We start from the raw sequence: 20,771 nt of genomic DNA on the forward strand, positions 1-20,771 counted from the left end.
AACTTGGAGTTGCCTCTTGTCCAGAACCTGACAGAGGTCTGGTGGCCCCGACATACATTCTGCTGGCTCCTGGTTCCTGGGAGTGCAGAGAGGGTCTGTGGTGGCCCTGACACTTATTCTGCAGGCTCCTAGGAGTTCCAAAGCCTGGACTTTAGAGGGTCAGAGCCAGCTCTGTGTCCCACCCCAATCCCAGGCAAGTGGTTTCCCCATGTCACCTGGACAAGTATTCCTTCCTCTTCAGAGGTCCCAAGCATGTCATCAAGGTCACAGTGCTGCTGTGATCAAGGCAAGGCCTTGAGCCAAGGCCCAGGGTTGGGACAGGAACCTGAGCCTTAAAAATGAGTCAGGACCATAGGGCCAGCAGAATGGCTCCGTGGGTAAAGAGACTTGCCACTAAGCCTGCCATCTTAAACTTGATCCCTGACACTCATATAATAGAAGAAACGGGCTAATTCCAGCATGTGGTGATCTGACGTCACACTTGGGCATGGCATAGGTGCAGGAACCCTCCCTCGAAATCAATGCAATTAAAAAATGTAAATACCACAGGCCTTATGAAGCGTCTTTATTTCGTGTTTCCAACACATCACATTCAAAGCACCTATTCTGCCCGGCTCAGGTCATGGCTCAGATGCAAGACTGTCGCCAGCGTCCCTTACACCCAAACATTTGCACACATGAAAATACATTCAGGGCTCAAGTTAACCTCATGGGTCCTCGTCATCTTATTTTAAAAAAAAACAAAAACAAAAAACACCATGGGGCAGATCTTTATGGCCCTACCCTTCTGGCTCAGGGGTGATCTGCACCATGGAAGGGTCAGGAAGGATGGTACTTCCCCATAGAACCACACAGAGACACCTTTCCTCATAACTGGGTGGCCCTCACCCAGGACAGGCACTGGTCTGAGGGATCATGGCCCCCCTGCTGACCCAGGCCATGGATTGCCTGCACCACACTCTGTTGATGTCATGTCCCACCTGACCCAAGATGATCTGAACAGAGGCGGGCATACATCTTCCCTGCATCTCCCTACAGCCTCGGGCAGCGTCCTAGTGCCTGGGCAGTGGTGTGCTGCTCCTGAAGAGGGGGCAGGCCAGAGAGTGGGCCACAGTGGGTAACTGAGGACAGGAGCCTGCTCTAGGAGTCTGAGGCTCTTATCCTACAGGTGGCCTGGCAGTCCTTGGGGAATCTCACATTACAGAGGACAGGCTGCCTGGGGCACACCTGGAAGCACATGTGAGAAGCCGCTCTGAGGGCCCTGGAGTCGCCCAACAACATGAGGCAAGGATGCCAAGCCAGCAGATCTGGAAAGGAGCAGCAGGGCATGAAAGGACCCCAGCCCAGCAGCTCCGGGAGATTCCTATCCATGTGGTGGTGGGGAAGAGCCCCCCGCAGAACTGCTAATTCCTGTCCTAGCATGCCCAAGTGTGGACCTGTTAGACAGTCTCTGGGGCCCTGACAAAACCCTCTGTCTACCTGGGGGTTCTTAGACCCCTCTCCCCACAGGCACAGGGAGTGGGATAAAGACAGAAAGTAAGGGGACTGTGTGAAGTCTCAGCTTGCTCTGGCCTCCTGTTTCACAGCTCCCAGGATCCAGCTCTTGATTTAGCCAGGCTCACCCCAAGTCAAGCCTAAGCACGAAGACCATCAGAGGCTTTGTGTGCAGAAACCCTAGCTTAGCCCAAGTCATGCTTGGCATTTTGTCTGGACTTCAGTATTTCACTCGGCAGAATGGATTTGTGCATTTCAGAGCAGGCCTGAGGCCCACCTCTGCCTGGCACCCATACAGTAGGCCTCTTCTGAGGGAGACTTCCTCTTGGCTGTCTGGGCTGGGGGCCCAAGAAAGGGCATTTGGCAAGGAAGGGCCAGGGTGAGGGCCACGCCTGGCCACACTGAGCTTCTGAAGCTAGGATTCTTTCCTGGGCTCTCTTTGGTATCTCTTCAAACTGACGCTGCCTATCCTGCCAGCCCTGGACCATGCCGGGGCCCATTCTGCTAGGCAACACCACGAAAGGACCAGGCCAGAGGCCAGCAACCGCCCAGGCAGGGAGGGGATGCTATCCCCAGGGTGAGGCCACTGCCATGGGCCCCGGGCTCACTTCTTGTAGTGATTGGGGGCATCTGCGAAGGCAAACTTGAGGCGATAGGCCTCGGCCAGCAGCAGGCTGACGTCCTGGTCATCCCAACAGGCAGTAGGCAGGTTCTGGAGGAAGAGCAGCAACTCCTGGGGGAGAGAGAGACAGTTAGGGAGAGTCCAGGGCTGCACGCCGCACCTCAGTCGGTAGCAAGAGGGAAGCATGGGGCAGGGCCCTCAGCTGTGTGGCCCCGCTGACTCCCTCATCCTTCAACCCCACCCAGCCAGACTCTGGCTTTTACCGTCTTATCTGCCTCCCAGCTCAGCATCTGAGAAGCCACACAGTGGGTTCTCCCAGTACTTCAATTGTGACCCTTTGATACTCCGGGGAGACAGCATCAGTTGTCCCCATGCCAGGAGGGCTCCATGGGCCAGACCGCAGAAGAATTGTGAGATCCCAAAGCCTCTGAGACCAGAGAGTGACAGGACTTCTCAGTAACTGCCAGAGGCACACACTTCCTCCTATAGCAGGTGATGGCCTCAGGTCTCAGCAGTGTGCTTACACCACAGGGCAGAGCAAGCATAGAGACCCCACAACAAAGCCACCTCTGCCCCATAGTCCTCCTGAAGACCAAAGGTAACAAGTTATGACAGTGGGGGACTGGCCAACAAGACACCCAACTGAGCACCTGGCGACAATCATTCATGTCACCTAGAAACCCAGGAACTTCTTTTGTAAACACAGCAGCAGGGCTGGTCTGCCAGCCAATGGGACAACACGTGGACCGTGTCCAGCACCAGAGAGGCACACAATGAACACACTAGACATATCTGCATGCAGTGGACACATAATACATATACATTGCACATACTGAGCATGTCTGAACTCACTGAACATGCATTGCACACCGTGGGCATACAGTAGACACCCAATTCAGAGTGGACACTCATTAGACTTATACTGCACAGTGTGCACACAGTATATATACCCTGCACACACTGGACATGCACTGCACACAGTGGGCACACACCGAGTGCAGGCTGAATACACACTGGACAGTTGGCACCACTGTCACTCAGTTGTGGCATCAGAGATGAGAAGCTCTGTTTTTCGATTTCCATGCTACATCTCTGCTTCATCCAACCTCCCAGGTCTGTACGGGGCCATTTCTCAGAGTGGGGATGTGGAAGAACACCCCAGTCTCAGTAATGTCTGCTTGCTAAGGGCTTGAAACCAAGGACAGATAATACCGAGAGAGCAAGTTACAAACAACAGCTGAGTGATGACGGGAGGGGAAAATTGCAGGGTTTTGAAGGCACCGTCGTAAGACACAGGTGACCCACACACGTCATGGCACCAACACCTTGGAAAATTAGTGTTAATTCAGAAAAATTAAGCAGACACAGGCCTTAGAAAGACTGTGACCGAGTCTCCAAAAAGGAATAGCTGTGAGCTAAGCCATGCCCGCCAGGGAGCAGCACGCTTCTTCCAGTGGGTCTGCAGACACTAGTTCTACAGGACTTGGGGCCTGAAGCCGTTCTGCTGCACTCTAGACAGCTGACATGAGGCAGAACTGCTGGCCTCAGAAGCACACAGCCTAGTGGGGCCTGGCTCTCATCTATGGCAGCTGCTGGACTCTGGCCCACCAAGCTTCCAGAACCCTACTTAGCCAGCACAGAGGGGCCTGAGCTGCCCATTAATGTAGACTAGAACAGCATGGCTGGTATGGGCAGAACCAGGAGAGGCCACAGTGGTGCTCAGGATAGTAGGCCAGGCATGGCTCTGCCCCATCATCCCCACCCCAGTTAAGAAGGCACTAGCAGCAGCCTCAGGGCTGCACACCCCAATCACGAGAGCCAGGACGTTCTTTAATCGCCGTTTACTGTTGCTCCCCCACCCCTATTTCCTTTGCATTTTGGATACTTTCTGTGGGCCTTTAAATTGAATTCATGGTGCAGGTCTCCCTGGCAGCATGTCCTCAGGGACACATCAACATCAATCTACTGTCTTCCACCATTAGATGCAACTTACACGGATGCCAATCCAATTCTGAGCAGGTCGTAAATAAATACCTTTGGTTTTATTTTTAATCCACTTCGCTTCATATTATCATGACCTCGCTACTTGCAAGGTGAGAAGCAATACCCTCCCATTACGGTAACTTACCGACTCCACTGCACACTCAATTTCAGAATCTAATTTAGTCCCCCAGGTTCACTGGATGGAGGGAGAATGGAAATGCCCGGCTCTTCACGGCCTGCAATGCTAAAGAAGGAAAAATCTATCCAGGTGACCTTTAAGGCAGGCAAAGAACACAGACAAACACGGCCTTAAATACAAATTTCTTTTTAAAAAGCCTTGTCTCCCTGCTGTAGCAGGCAGCGCTGTCTCCTATCTGGAGAACACGGGGCATTTATTAGAGACTGTTGTCCATCACCTACATGGTACACGAGGCAAGTAGTAACTCATGAAGCCATTGCTGGCATGCTATAGGGGCCATGGCTGGCAGCGGACAGCTCTGTGTCGAACAGCTATGGTGACAGGTTATGCCCTTCCATGGAGCCCACATCAGACTCTGCAAGTGGCACTTGAGCCTTCTGTTTTAACCCCAGAGCCAAACCTGTGCTATAACCCATTGGTGGCTGCGGAAATAAAGAGAAGTTTCTTCTTCTGCTGCCGCTGTTGAAAACCACTGTGAGAGTACAGTAGGGGGTACACACCTGCCTTGCTCAGCTGGCCTTGACTTTCAATTAACTGAGGAGGCCCCTGCGGGGTCTATGGTCAATGAGGAACCAAAAGTGACAGAACCCATCGAGTGTCCTGTGGGCCAGTGCTTCTCAGCCCTGAGCATATGTTGTTGGCTGTGGTCACCTGAGGGACTCTAGATGCATACTAATGCCCATGACACAACCCAGGTAGACATCTGAGAGGAGTGGGCTAAGAACCCCAGCAGTGGCCTTTGGCCAAGGGATGTGACTGGGCCATGTTCTAGACACTGTGGCTCCCTGACAGGACAATATAAGTCTGGACAGTTTCCATTCTGCCAAGCAGCCTGGTCAGGGTGTACCCCAAGGGCAGGGTGTACAGTGCCTTCCCTCAGGCACGGGCCCTTTAGAAGATGCTGGGTCAAGCCCCACAAGCCAGGCTGCTTCAGCCTGCTCCGTGTGAAGTGCTAAAGGATGCCCTCTTCAACAAAGTCTTGCTGCCATGCCTGGCCTTTGGGGGCTCCAAGAGACAAGGCTCCAAAGAAACTGGCTGTCTGTTCCTTGACCAAGAATTTGTCCAGAGAGTCAGTGCTTTGCAGTGTCATATGCACAGGATCATCACTCCTGCACATAGGTCCCTCCATGAGGGATAAGGTGGTGACCTGCTTACATTCTTGGTCCCTCTTAAGACCCACTGCTGGGGCTCTGAGGGCTAAGGCAGCAGAGATTGGGGGAGGGAGGGCTGAGGACCCTGGGGTCAGAGGTCAGTGTACTTTTGTCCAAGGCCTGGTTCCAACCATATCAACCTTACTGAATTCCATAGTCATGTCCCAGATTCTGTCACTGAGAGCTGTCTTCTCTGCTACATAAGTAGCTCCATGTGTCCTTTGGTCCATCAAACTTTGTGCATGTCCCTTAGTGGTCAAGGAGTGCAGAGACAAGTTCTAGGTAACCTGAGCCAAATCCCCCTCCTGCCTTCTGCTCTGTGACTCTGGGCAAATCTCGTACCTCTACTGCCACTCTCTCCCATCTGTAATATGGAGATAGTCCTGGGACCTCCCCTGTTGGTTGCTAAGGGTGCGCACAATGTCCCAACCCTTTGCTTATAGTAAAGGCAGCCTGTTGTTGTTGCTGCTGCTGCTGCTGATGATTAATAGTATAACTGTCACTAGTGAGGTGCCTGGCACCCCAAGGACAGGAGAAGCTTTACAGTAGCACCAGCCTTGGAAGAAGAAATCTGTTGCTGAATAACTTCCATGTCTATAGGAGAGGATGAGTCATTCAGCAGACAGGCTGTGTGTGTGTGTGTGTGTGTGTGTGTGTGTGTGTATACACACGCGTGCGCGCATGGGCACATGCATGTGTCTGTCTGGGGATTGAGGGAGAGATAGGCAGACAGCATGTATGTACATATATATGTGGAAGCCAGAAGACAATCTTGGGTGTGGCTCTCAGGAGTGATCCACCTCAGTGAGACCTGGAGGTCACCGTAGGACTTGGGTAGGCTGGCTATCAACTGAGCCATCTCCTTAACAATCAGACGAGTGTAAGAAAACACTCAAGATATGTTTGGTAGAATGCTCAAAGATGGAGACTAGTGGCACCTTGCTTTCCTGCTGGGGCACGGGACGTAGCAGGGATAGGAAAGGTTCTGTGGGAAAGAACTGCCATCAAGGGCTGTGACATTGCTGTGGGTAGAAATCCACCACCCAAGGGAGCCACTGTGGATGCACACCTGCCAGTGTCTGGTACTCTTACAAGCTGGCAACCTTCGTGTCTGCACCATACCTGCTGCTCCTGAGGCCACTGAGAGGCAGAAGGTGGTATCCTTCAGACTCATTAAACCTGCTCTTCAAATTCCAACCCAGATGCAAAACAAAGTGTATTTAATTAAAAACATTTCCAAAGGGCTGACTGACTAGGGCATGGACAGCTAAGGGAAAGCAAAGGTCTCTCCCAGCCCCAGCCCTGCCTCTGTCCTGGGAAAACCCAGCAGACCATCAGGGCAGCTGCATGAGGGCCACAGAAGAGCTCTGTAAAGTGTTCTTGCACAAGGCTTACCTTGGCGTGGGGGCAGTTCATATGACTCTTCTCTTGAGTTGGCTGAAGAGGGCCACTGCCTGTCAGCACTATGGGCATGGACACCAAGCTCCAAGACACAAAGTTTCTTATATAAAAGGCAAAATGTGCTCAGCGCCAGAAGGTGCCTTCAATGTAACCCTGCCCTGCACCCTGCAGAAATGTGCTGGTGACAGCTGTCGTGGAATGACCCAGATCCACTGGGATGAACTAGAGAGCAAACAGAGGGTAGAGACTATGCAGGGCAGACCCAGCTCCCGCTGATCCAGTGACAAGGCAGGGTTAGGATGTGGGGTCCAGCAAAGCAGCTTCCAGCTGGATGCTCCACATGTGAGGGTTGAAGAGAAAGGCACCAGCCCAGGACCCCCACAGCCACAAAGAGCCTGTAAGAGCAGAGTGCCAGAACAATGGCACAGAGCTAGGTGGCCGGCTGCAGTGGCACAGAGTAGCTGCCAGTGTCATGAAGAACCAGGTGCGATATGAACTCCTGGGCACATCTTGGCCTCGCTGCCCTGGGATACTGCTGTCTGTGGATGGCGGGGGATGGGTGGTATGCTGCGAGTATGCATGCATGTTCTCTTTCTGTGTGGCTACATGGATTCACAGGCATGAGTGTCTGGCTCTGATGTGGCTGGTGGTGGTAGGGAATAGATGGGCTCCTTTTTTTTTTTTTTAAATACCTGTTTATACTTTGTAACTTTTTAAGAATTGCATGGAAGGCCTACTTTGAATCCAATCCAAGGGTGGCCTTGTCTGGTCCACACTGGATCCTTCTTGTTCATGTCCTCCGACATTGTTCCTGCCTCCCTACAGAGGCTCTCTATTTATAGGGGGAGGGAGAAGCCTTGGCAGTATCATCAAGCAAAAAGGATGAGAAGGCCAAATCATTCATTCACTGGGAACTTCCAGGTGGACAGAGGACTGTATATTACCCTTAGGCCAGCCCTGCACTAACACAAAGTCAAGAAATGAATAGAGATTGTTTTATTGTTTTTTTGTTAGCAGAAATCAATGGATGTAACTGAGCAACATGCCTACTTGACTGCTGTGGGTCATAGGACATCTAAAATGGGGCAATTAGCCGATATGTACTGCTGTTAGAACCCGCATACATTTTGGATGAGGTACAGACAAAGGCGGCAAAGACTTTCTTCAATAATTCTATATGGGATGCAGGTTAAAATGATAGCATTTTGGCTTTGCTGAACTAAATAAAGGATTTTGTTAAACTCCATTACATTAAATTTTTTAGTTAGCATATAAAATGGATTTCAATATGGCACTTTCATACATACAAATAACTGCAGCTCACTTTTATTCTCTACCCCGCTTCTTTCATATCATGCATAGATAGTTAGACCCAGAGTGTCTGCACAGAGGGAACCCTGGCTACCAGCCTGCATTGGTTAGGATTCTCTAAAGGAACAGAACTTATAGAACGTATCTCTATATGATATATATAGATATACAGTGTGCGCGCGCACACACACACAGGCGCGCATTTGATTTAGTAGGCTCTAATGCCAGACTTGCCAGCGGGAGCAAGCAGGCAGAATGAAAGAAATCTTTCTTCTTCCATGTCCTTTATATAGGCTGCTAGCAGAAGGTGTGGCCAAGATTAAAGGTGGGTCTTCCCACCTCAAAACATCTGGTTAAAGGTGTGTCTTCCTACCTCAAAAGACACAGATTAAAAATGGGTCTTCCCACTTCAGATGATTTAATTAAGGGAAAAAATCCATCACAGGCGTGCCCAGCTGCTTGAGTTTCAGTTAATTCCAAACGTAGTCAAGTCAACAGCCAAAGACAGCAATCATACCCCTTCCTTGTCCTTCTGTCCCTTTACTTTTCTAAGTGGCTCCAGGACTGTTAGTGCATGTTTATACTTCCAGCACTTAAGACTGAGGCGGAAGGAATCCAAGTTCAAGGCTAGCTTGGGCCATATGTAGAAACAACCTTATCTGGGAAAACAAAGATAAATACATGAATGAATGAATCTTCTAGGTGGTTCTTCCCCGAGTCACACCGCCTCCTGGCACCCTTGGGCCCTGTGTGTAGAAAGACCGTGGGCGTGGAGGCCAACCTCATCAGCAGTTCCTGCACTGTGGAGAGCACACAGGTCTGCTTAAAGCTACTCAAGCCTGAGGTTTACAAATTGCCAACATGCAAAGATGAATAAATTAATCAGGACAGGGCTAAAAGGGCTGGCTTGTCTCTTCGCATTGCTTTCCTCCCTGAGAAGGATGAAGGCGGGGCCTCCACCCTGACACACAAGGCGGGCAGCGGGGTTAATTGGTTTAACCCACCTCCCATCCTGCTCTGCTCAGCTCGGTGCCTTGACCAGAAATCCCGAGGGCCGGAGGTGCTAGAAGGAGCCCACCTGCCTTCTGCCTGGAAAAGAAGGCTAGGTGCCACTTGGGCCACTGTTAGGGACATCCAGGACAGAGCATTAGATTTCCTGGGAGAGGGGTTCTTGACTCCTTTCAACCAAACTTGTCAGTCTTTCAAGATGAGGAAAGTACTCCTGGAAAGGCATGAAAGCTGGCTAGGGGAAGTGATGGGAGGGCAGTGTGTAGAAGGCGCACCTGTAACAGTATGATATGGCCTTTCCTCATTTGCTCAGGGGGCAGCAGGGAACAACTAGAGCCAGGTGGGAACAACACTGTCCCTGAGGGTCATCCTGACATACAAGTGAGAAGAAAGGACCTCTCCAAGCAGGAGGGCAATCACCCAGAACCAGCCCGCAGAGGAAGGGTCCCAGGAACCTACGCCAGTTTTCTTGTCACCTTCACAATGTCCTTCATAGACCATCAACCATGGTCCCTTCCTCAGGGCAGAGTGGGGGGACAAACTGGACACACATGAAGCACAACACGCAGGTTTTGTTAAGGTGTTTCCCCTCCATGTCCTCACTACTACAGGCCTGGCTATGTGAACCTTCAGACAACCCCTTTACAGAGCCGGAAATGGAATCTGGGGTCCAAGCTAAGGCGGGGCAAAGGTCAGGACAGAGGCTTGCATGCACCTGGCTCCAGGACCTGGACTTCCACACTCTCTGCTTTCCTGGGATCGAACTGTGCCTTAGCAGCTGTCTCTGGCTTACTACTCAGGGTCATCCCACTCTGGTCCCAGCCTCTGAAGTCTCTGCAAACCTTGTGCTTGGGGAAGCCACAGGTCACAACTCTGCTCAAACCCACAGACCTTGAGCAGAATGCAGGGGGACAGGGCATGTGCATTCATCTGCACTGGATGGCCGGGGTGGTGCCCACAGTCAACATGAAACATCTGTGGTAGGCACATGCATAAAATGGAGGGGTGGGGATCAGTGACACTCTGAAACAAATGGGTGAAAGGCAAGAAGAGATTTACAGAAACAAGAGGCCAGGTGGTCCTTAAGCCAGTGAAGAGATGCTCTCAACAGCGGACTGAGGATGACGGCCTGGCCATCAGCAAGCCTGGCACAAGGTGTGAGTACACTCTGCTGGCAAGAACAGTTGTCAAAAACAGATCCAGAGCTAGGGAGGAGGCTCAGTGTGTGAAGTGCCTGTTGCCCACGCATAAGAACCTGACTTGGGTCCCTATCGTCCACAGTGAGATCGACAAGAAGAACACAGGACATGGCGTATGCTTGTAATCCCAGTGCTGGGGAGGCAAGATTCCTGGAACTTGTGACCAACCGCTGCCCCTCACTTTGCCAACTCCACACTTATGAGGTCCCATGGCCTCCCAGTCACATTACATATAGCATGCTCACTCCCCGAGTGAACCCTGCTGGTGTGGCTAAGGACCCAGGCCTGTGTACATGCATGCTCACACATGCTCACACACAGAGTGAGCCCTGCTGGTGTGGCTAGGGGCTCAGGCCTGTGTGCATGCAAGCTCACACATGCTCACACATGAAGTGAGCCCTGCTGATGTGGCTAAGGCCCAGACCTGTGTGCGTGCATGCTCACACACAGAATGAGCCCTGCTGATGTGGCTAAGGGCCCAGACCTGTGTGTGTGTGCATGCTCACAGACTACCGCAGACATTGCTGCGAACAACTGAGATAAACAACCCAGTAGAGGAAGAGTTTGTTTTACTAATGGCTTCAGAGGCTTTGGCCCATCATGGAGGGAGAGTACAGCAGAGCCAGGTAGCAGAGCCGAGGGCAACGTTGGCTGTATTTCTCCTTTTCCCTATCAGTCCATAGAATGTTGCAGCCCACATCCAGGGCGGATCCCCGCCCCCAAGTTAACCATTTTTGAAAACACCCTCACAGTGCCATTCAGAGATAAACCTCTCCAATCTCCTGGGTTACTCCAAGCCCAGTCATGTTGGCAATGCGGACTGACCACTGCACTGGTAAAGGTGCTGTTCTCAAGGACTCACTTTTGGCTAGCTCACCCTATGCTCAACTCCTAACTAGTAATCAAATAGCTGAACAAATTTGTCTGCTTGCCAAATCAAAGTGTTCATTCACTCAGCCATGCCTTCTGTTTTTTCATATTTAAATTTCTTTAGTAATAAATTTTAGAGAAAAAGACTACCCCTGCCAGTGTCAAAAGCTTTGGCACAGCCTTTCAATGGGGTGTTTACTTAGCAGTTTAAAAATACGCTCTCAAGGGGCATTAAGATATCCTAGAGCAGCAGGACAGCACGTGGGGCAGCGAGGAGGCTGTGCAGGCACCCCCAGCCCTTGTTATGCCAACAGAGGCAGAGCAGCAGGAAATGGTCCCTTTCTTGAAGAGCTGGGCTTGGGTGGGAAGAGCTATCCTGTGGCTCCCTTTTTAAAATGTTGTTTTCTAAGGGCTGTATTTTTGCAGCGGAGAGTAGTCAAACCATGGTTCCCATTTTCAAAGGCGAGCCAAGCATTGCCTCCTCCGTAGCTGGCCCAGCAGGACTAAGCAAACTCCACTGCACAGTGGAGGGGCTCACTCCATGTCACATGCCCTGAAGGAGGGCTGCTTCCTCACTTCTCAGTGTTCTGGCAGCCACAAGGTTTCTTGAACTGATGATCATTCCAGAGAGTGGTGTGGAATCAAGAACCCCTGGGCATCCTTACACACAGAGCATGAGACTGGTCAGTCTGCGTTCAGGGTTATGCTGGGCACAGAGGATGCTGAGGGGAGGAAGTGGGGAGCCAGGGACTGCTCTGCCCACTGGATTTGCCCATGAGGAAACTCCAGCCCTCTGAAGCCTATGTCTAGAGGCTCAGTGCTCTCAGGTGTGGGACACAGACTGATCATGAAGATTCTGGTATATCAAATGAGCAAGTCTCTGACGTGAGGGATTCCTGCACGGGGAGCCAGGCACCAGCCTAGGGCAGGAGCTCCCAGGGAACTGAGGCTCAGGGTTGCAGATGACATCAGTTGAGGTTGCAGCCCCGTAGCTGGGGAACCTACTAACAGGACAAGGCTACAATTCTGCAAGGATGGTAAGGCCTGCTACAGTCAGGACCACCAAGCCATCCTCTGGACCCTGAGCTTGACCACCAGGGCCTCCTGGGTATATACCTCCATTTGGTCCAGGAAATTAGAAGCTAGGAGTCCCAGTCAAAGCTACCTGGGACTTCCTGCATGGCCTCAGCTCAGGACTATGTGAACAGGCCTTTTTTGTGGTCCAAGAACCGTGACTGTTTCCTCAAGTCAGACTAGAAGGGCTGAAGCCCCATCTCAGGCCAGAGGTGGGGAGGTCATACTCAGTAAGCCCCCTGGTACTTATCCAGTGCAAGGCACAGGGAGGGCTGCAGAAGTTCTGTCTCTTACATCATAGGATCACTCAGTGGCTGTCATCCAGTAAACCACAGGCACACAGAACTTAACCTTGCAGGCAGTGGCAGGGAAAGGACCAAAGCAGGGCAGACTGTGTTGGGCCCACACACTACCTCTGTGGTAGGCACTCTGTCAGTGGTCTAAATCCATGCAACTAGGCATGTCTGCCTCCCAACAAAGTCAGCACCTCAGAGTGGGGTGACCTCAGTGCTCAAGGAGAAACCACTGCTAACTACAGTGCAGACTGGCACTGTGAGGCCCCCCCTTGGCTATCCTGGGTCCTAGCTGGCCCGAGGCATGCAGGAGGAGCTGTAGGGTCCCATGGTACCCCTATGTGCCCCACAGGGCCTGTTCACAGTGGCTTCTGGCCCTGAAGTCCTTTCTCGCCTCACTCTCAGCCCATCCCGTGGGCTCAATCTCCAGCTTTGACAGTTGACTTCTTTGACAATCCACTTACAAGTTTGAGAATCTTGTCAAGTTTGGGTCCAGATCAGGACTAAAAATAGGAGAGTGACAGCTGGCTGGGACTGAGCTGTGGCTACTGGCTGACCGCCTCTCAGGCTGACGTACCACTCAGGGTGGAAAAAGAAAGAGATGCCTCAACACAGCATCCTCTGAAGAGCCCACAACAGCATGGGGACACAGACTGTCCTTGTAATTAATTTCATTTTTTTTTCTAAAAGGAATTCTAAAGAGAAAAACAGCATTTGGTGCTGAAAACAGGGGCTGGCACAAAGGTCCAGCGGAGCGGCTTCCCTTTCATCTCCCAGCGCGGCTGAGAGACTTCTGATCAACATACAGAGAATGTTCACATCCAAGCACTGCGATTAGAGTCTGTTTCATCCCAAGCAGACTTCTTGCTTTGTGGCACCTAGGGCCAGGATGTGGGGCCATGTGGTCCCGAGGCATCACCGAGCAAGGTGGTGAGGCTTAAGGCAGGATGTGATCACAGGGAAGGCGCCCACGCCTCCGCTCTTATCTACAAGGCAACAGACTCACTGCCCTCACACAGGGATCCCCAGAGAGAGCCCCTGTGGAGAGCGCCTCTGTGAGGCCTCTGCCAGCTCCTAATCTCAGAGCTATCACTAGGAGGCAGATGCAGGATGGACAGGAGAGGCTATGGCACTGTAGCTGTGGGCCTGGCATCCTGGGTCTTTTTCAGAGTGGCTGTCACTCTCCAGTCTGATTCCAGGCCCACAAGCAGTGGCAACTCCCAGCTACAGACAAGCTGACTGGGAGGCACAGAGGGCATCTGCAGGTCCCCTAGCCTCCTAAAAGCTCTAGGCAGCCAGCCCTGCCTCTGCTGGGCTATGCACAGGGACAGGAGATATCTATTCGGGGGAGCCTCAGGCAGTGCGCAGACTTTCTCTGGTCCTTGGATCCTGCCATCACTCCTATAGAACACCTCTGGTAATGGGGCCAGAATGTAGGAGCGCACTAGATATCCTGTTGGTGTTCAGGGCGTGGGAGCTCAGTGAGAACACAGTCTGGGCTTAGGCAGGCCTAGGCCTGACCAGCCCGTGCTGGCCACATGTCCCCTCTCTACTGGTCAAACTTCTACCCGTTTATCTCTGAAATCGTCTCACACGCCACCACAGACCTCAAGGGCTGCCTTCCACCTTTCCATCAGGCCCAGCTTGCCCTTGCAGCTCTGCTTTGGAAGTGACAGAGAACTCAGCCCAGCCATCAGAAGCCATTTGATGTCGGCGTGTGTACAGCGCCAGGTGGAGGTCGTGCAAAGCACTAAGCCTCCTACCAAAATGAGAGCAGGGCACAGATTGAGCTTATTAGACACACTCAGGGGCAGTTGGTGAGTACTGCCCCACCACGGCCCAATGTGCAACTGTCACCCAGCAAGCAGGAAAGCCCAGAGTTGCAGGCAGCACAGTGCTATCTCTGTATTACAGGGATGTGAGAAGTTGTAATCCCATAGAGACCTTAGTCTAAACAGCCTGCACATGAGCAGGACAGAGCTGCTAGCCACGGCACCTAGGCTCTGTGGAACGTGTGCTATGACACCTACACTCAGGACAGGGTCTCTCATTGCTTTTCTAAGTACCCAAGGTTCAGCCTTCTACTTGCTTATCACACGGGTCCTCCCCAGTGCAAAATGGAACCTTCTAGGTAAGGTTATCTGTGACCACATAAGTCTGAAAGACCTTCAGGAAAATGACATTCCAGAATGTCCCCAAGCACAAGAAGCCAGGCCTAGCACTCACCACAACTCAGAAAGCCAGCACAACTCAGTGCGTATCAAAACTCAGCAGCCAGCACAGCCCAGAGCTCCCTAGTCACCCAAGATTCCAGGCAAGGGATGGAGGCTCTGTCCTTCAGAGTGGGTCATGACAGTCTGGGCTTCAAGGTCCCTTCCCAGCAATGGCCTGACACTGAAGGCTGTGCTTCAAAGCATGCACCAGTGACTGTCACGCACCTGAGTTTACAGGTTCACCAGGAAACTGGCCTTTTCCTTGTAATAAACTTTGTAAAAGTTCTTCAGGTTCTGGAGTTGTCCAACTGAGTTCTCATATTGATTTTCTGCTGCTGGGGAAGCCAGGTGGAAAGACATATAGCGGCCCTGAGGTCTGGAAAGGTCAGTTTCCACGTCAGTGCATCAAGAGAGCCATGACCTGTCTCAGGTGAGAGTGTGGGGGGTGGACACAAAAGCCCCCACTGACCAAGAGCACATGAGGGCATGAAGCATCACAGAAACCCCATCAGAGTGATCAACAGTGTACTGAAAAGGACAGCCCAGCCCTCACAGCCTGGCTTGCCATGCACACGTGGAAGATAGACAGGTGCGCTGGCCCCTCCTCTCCTCAGCTGAATTAGGAGCTGCAGTTCACAGGCTGCATCAAACAGGTCCTGGTGTGGGCACAAGCCCAGGGTGGGGCAGGACACTTGGCAACACTTCTTCCAAATCTGTGCATCTTCCTTTGGCCTTGGACCTCTTTGCATACAGTTGGAGAAAGGGCTACAGCCACTGTGCACCCACTTGTGCACATGACCATTGCTGTTGCTCACATCTCTGGACTGCCTAACAAAGGAGAGAGACACAAGAGGCAAGATACGCAAGGGTCCAAAAGAAGGGTCTGACTCAGGCCAGGGCAGGCAGCAGCTAGGAGGCCATGCATAGGCCTGAAGGCCAGCACTGCTGCCTAATCACTGTGTCCCAGAGGTCAATCCAGGCTGGCCTGTGAATGTGTAGAGCATATGGGTGGATCCGCAGGAGAGCCAGTTAAGGAGCAAGAACAAGTAGGGAGGAACAGCCCCAGGGCAAGCAGGCACAGGAGGACTGAGCAGGGACCAAGGTGCAGGGTGTCCAGTACACTTGGTGAACCAGACTAAGTCAGCAAAGAAAAGTGCTAAGTTAAGAGGCATTTTGGGAGGAAGGGACAATCCTGGCACAGGCTGGCATGCAGGCAGAGCCTTGGCCAGAAACCTTTTACCCTCTAAGAATTTGAAAAGATGAACTCCTAAGCTGCTTCTGACAGCTCTGAGTGCCACTAAATGGGTACTCAGATCTCACAGTGCCAGCAACCGAGTCTAACCACCTACTTGCATGGCATCCACTCTGAATGGGGCTCCAGTGTTGTTGGTCTCAGGGGCACACATAGCCCTGTAAGCTGTGAGGAGCTTTTCTTAGCTTTCTCTTATTCTAAGTGCTCTGGAGTTCTGCCATATCCCTCCTTGAGGCACCTGATGGGCTCAGGTGAGTCTGGAGACTGCAGCAGAGGGTGCATCAGACACTCTTTAACTTGGAGATTGCATCACAAGTGGTCACAGGCAAGTCACACTATTAGAACACTTTAAACTTTCAAAGGACCAAATGCTGCAGAGCATACATATCTTCTCAAGTGCACTAGCTCTGGTATTACACATCTCTTCCAGAACTTTCCTTCTTGAGCCTCCACAATGGACACCTACAGGTGCACTGGCCTCATTCTGCCACTTCCCCTCCCAGCCCACCTGCAGTCACCTCAGAGCTTCTGCCTGGACACATGAGGGTGCTACCCCACTATGTGCTCTGGGTGCTACCCACTATGTGTTCAGGAACAACACTGCACATGCAGGGGTATTTGCTTCTGCAGAATGAACAATGGACCTGATGCTAGGGATAAATACTGGGCAGTATTTTGCTAAATATCTAATTAAATTCCTATTTTTAGAACTTTGGAGAAATCGTGTGAGGAAGATAAATGACATGCCTTCCTGCAGCTGTGTGTGCCACACAGCTCTGTGCTAATGAGGCCTGGGCCACAAGCACACCCCTGTAGGCTGAGATTCTGCCACTGTAGAGACCAAGTATGTCCTCACCAGATCTTGGAGAGGGCACTGCCATGCCGGTCATCATTGGTCCTGCATGCATCCCTCAAGAGACGGACCCTTTAGTATCATATGACCTGGCCTTTGGGGTGACTGCAGAAGTGGACACTGATCTTGAGCTGAAAGGGACAAGCCTGGCTTGCACTCTTCTGCACTTGTTCTCTGTTCTTGCACCCCTAGAAGCTGCCCCAGGAGCCACAGGGAAGGCTACTGTGGGCAGGAAGAGAGCGGAGGAGTTGTCAGACCATCAAGGTGGTGGCACCTGAGATGAATGGGAAGTAAAGCAGGCAGTGAGGCCCTGGGAGACAGGGTAGAGTGAACATGGGAGAGTTAGCCTGGCACAGTGAGCCTGGGAGAACTTGGGAGAGTGAGCCTAGGAAAGTACCAGAGAGAGGGGGGGGGGAGTGAACCAGAGAGAGGGAGAGAGGAAGAGAGAGAGATGGAAGGAGGGAGAGAAAGAGGGGGAGAGAGAGGGAGACAGAGGGAGAGAGAGAAAGAAGGAGGGAAAGAGAGAAAGAGGGAGAGAGAGAGGAAGAGATGGAGAGAGAGAGAGAGAGAGAGAGAGAGAGAGAGGTGAGAGAAAGGAGAGAGGGAGGGAGACAGGCCTGGATAAGGTACGACATGAAGGGGAAGAGGCACCATGGGAGAACTATGGTCCTTGCCTTCCCCCACTTCCTCTGAGCTTTACTCAGTCCATCAAGGCCAAGGTGTGGCACTAACCAGGGGAAAGGCAATGCTGGGACTTACTCCTTGGGTCTCACACAGGATCTACAAACTGTTTAGAGACAACATTTTGTTGTTGTTGTTGTTTAAAGATTTCTGTTAAATCCAACTGTTCTTTTTCTCTTGTGCCATATGTTGTCCCTTTCTGCCTGTATTCGTTTCAAATCTCTCTCAAGTGTTTGCTAAAAGATCCGTGGATTGGGAGCAGCCTCTTCCTGGCAGGTCTTCAGTAGATCATGGCCCTCTGGTGGGATCTCACCTTTGGGGGCACTCAAGGGAACCCCACCTGTTGCCTGACAGAGGACGAAGAGGGGCTCTCCATGTGTGTGTGGCTCTGTTGGGTTAAGTAATTACTTCCCACCTTCCATGTGAGTGTCTCAGGGCTCCCTTAGGATTGCGACCTTCAGCTATGCCATCCCTGGCATGCCCCTAAGAAGAAGGAAACCACAGACAGCAGCAGCAGCAGCAGCAGCCTGGTGGGGAGCTTCCTGACTCTGTGCCCCTCTTGGCCTTGTTCCCCGACTGACCGTGGGTGAGGGCTCATCGGCCTATCCTGGTCCTCAGGCCTTGAGCCATGTACTCTATAATGAGGGCCAGACTTTGGGTGCAGCTCTAGTCCTCTTCTCCTTCCTGGCCACAAGAGCACTCCTCCCTGCTGCGCCCTTTGGCCAGAAGCCACATTTTGGCTGGCAATCTAACTGTCTCACTGTTTGCTCAAGAAGTAGTCCAGCCCAGCTGGTGCTACAGGGGGACAAGAGGATGGCTCTGAAAGGAGGTCCCTACAGGAGGGGGTCCTCAGCCAGAGTCTCAGCTGCTACCCTGCAGTCTCCAGATGCCCACAACAGCTACCGCTGGTCAAGGGTGCTAGCATGGAAGACTGCCGCTTTACCAGATTTTCCTTCCGACTTGAGGATGCACATTGGTCAATGGAGCCAGCATGAAAGGTCCACTCCCTCCCTAGCTTTTCCCTAAGACTCGAGAATACAAAGCAGTATCATGTGAAGGGGAACAGCTCCCCACCCCACCACACTCCACCAGTGTTTCTCTCCTTCAGTGGACAGCCTGCAGATGTTAGCAACAGTGACGGTCATGCACACCATGGGGGTACACGAGGCTTAATGGACAGGAAGAGGGTAACGGACCGGGGGGAACAGATGGGAAGGCAGAACAGATGGGCCACTGCTTTGTAGCCTCTCTTTTTAAAGTGACACTAGTAGAAAAATTAGCTCAAAGTGGATCAAAGACCTTAACGTAAGACCTGAAAGTCTGAGTCATTAACAGAAGGCAGAGAGCTCGTGGAAATCTAGACATGTGCAAGGCCTTTCTGAAATAGATTCCATTAGCTCAGAAAATGACAGCAACAATGACAAACAGGCTGCATTAAATTAACGTAATTCTGTCCTGCAAAGAAAACAATCAACAGTATGGAAAGGCGCCCACAGAATGGGAGGAAGCCCTGCAGACCATCGGCCAACAGAGGATTAATACTCAACACAGAACTTTGCTAAGAGAAATAATATGAACACGCTTTTCAAATGAAGACCTGGCCATGGTCAATAAAGCTGGGGCTGCATCTTAATGTAGAGTACTTACTGAGCATGCTCAAGCCCTCAGCTGGATCCCCAGAACACCTACTCCCCTTAAGAAATAGTATGAAAAAAAAAAAAAGGTTCTCTTTAGCCAGCAGGCAAATGCAAAGCAACCACACTGCGGTTCCATCTCATTCCAGTCAGAAGAGTTCATCACAACAGATGCTGGCGAGGACTGGAGGAGAAGGAGAGTCACCCCCACACTCTGCTGCTGGGGATTAAGTCACTACAGCTACCATGGAAACCAGGATGGAGGTCCTTCAAGAAACTGAAAACAGACCTATGGTATGACTCCACTATACTACCCCTGGGTACACTGACAGTAACCTGTATCCACTTACCACAGCAATACACAATAACCACATAGGGGAAGCAGCCAAGGCTCCTGAAGATGGATGAATGGATAAAGGAAAATGTGCTGTGTGCTCGCACAGTGGAGTTTTATCCAGCCCTGAAGAATGAATTTATGCTAGCTGCAGGAAAACAAATAGATCTGGAGATCATCGAGTTCAGTAAACCCGACTCAGAAAGGCAAATGGATTATTCTCCCTGTTGCTGTAGTGTAAATACCCTAACAAATGAATTTAAGGAAGGAGGAGTGGATCTTGGTTTATAATCCCGTCATGACAGCCAGAGCTTGAACTAGCTCATCACACTGCATCCACAGCTGGGAAGGGAGAGAGAGGGATGTGGCCGCTTAGCTCACGCTCGCTGTTTATAGAATCCAGGTCCCAGCCCAGCAAACAGTGCTTCCTGCCTCAACTAAGCTAACCAGGAAGACCCTTCACAGGCACTCCTAGAGACTGGCTAACCTCACTCAGATATTCCACCACAGTTGCTCCTGGAGGAGTGCCTCCTACAGAATTCCAGATCCTGTTAGGGTGACAAGCAGTGTCATGTATCAAAAGGACCATTTTCTATCCTATGTGGAATCTAGGGGGAGAAAAGGGACGTGACAGTAAGAGGGATATATTGGGGTTGAAGGGGGAAAAAGGAGGGGGATATATAAAGTAATGGGGAGGTGAAGACACTCAAAGTACTTTATATGCATTTATGCAAATGTCAATGAGATCCCCCACATTTTATCCAACTATCACACTCTAATGAAAAACAACAACAACAACAACAGATTCGAGTAGGTGGAAAGGAGTACAGATGAAGTTATTTCCTGTGGAGAGAAGTACAGATATGAAGTTATTTCCTATTTTTTTGGTGTATAGTATTTATTGACTTTTTAAAAGTCTGTAAACTGGTTCTGAATTCTCTTCCTAAGTGAGACTGACCTGTACTCCCAGCTTTGTATTCATGTTTCATATTTTCTTACTAAGAGACTTCCTCCAAATCCTGTAGCCTTCAGGGCCACACCTACTTCACAGTCACGGAAGCACTCTTTGCACAAGCAGGCGTCTGAGGGGAGGTGCTTTCCAGGAACAGCAAGAGCATGTGGACCCTATGTGCCTCCCTGCTTGTGTGGCCTGTGGGCAGATAGCCTGGCCTGTTTAACAAGCAGAAAGGCAAGTGAGA

At 51.3% G+C, this 20,771-nt stretch overlaps 1 protein-coding gene across 1 annotated transcript in view; it reads right to left on the reverse strand.

The window, feature by feature from the left end:
* Positions 1–548: 548 nt before the first annotated feature.
* The window catches only part of TBC1D22A (TBC1 domain family member 22A), a 281,680-nt gene continuing 261,457 nt past the window's right edge, over positions 549–20,771 (reverse strand). The window contains exon 13 of the mRNA XM_084748944.1: positions 549–2,227. Within this exon, the coding sequence (XP_084605070.1) occupies positions 2,099–2,227 (129 nt within the window). The 3' untranslated portion in view covers positions 549–2,098. The remainder of the gene's footprint in view (positions 2,228–20,771) is intronic.

Source organism: Acomys minous (genome assembly GCF_964271855.1).
Source record: "Acomys minous genome assembly, chromosome: 12".
NCBI lineage: Eukaryota > Metazoa > Chordata > Mammalia > Rodentia > Muridae > Acomys > Acomys minous.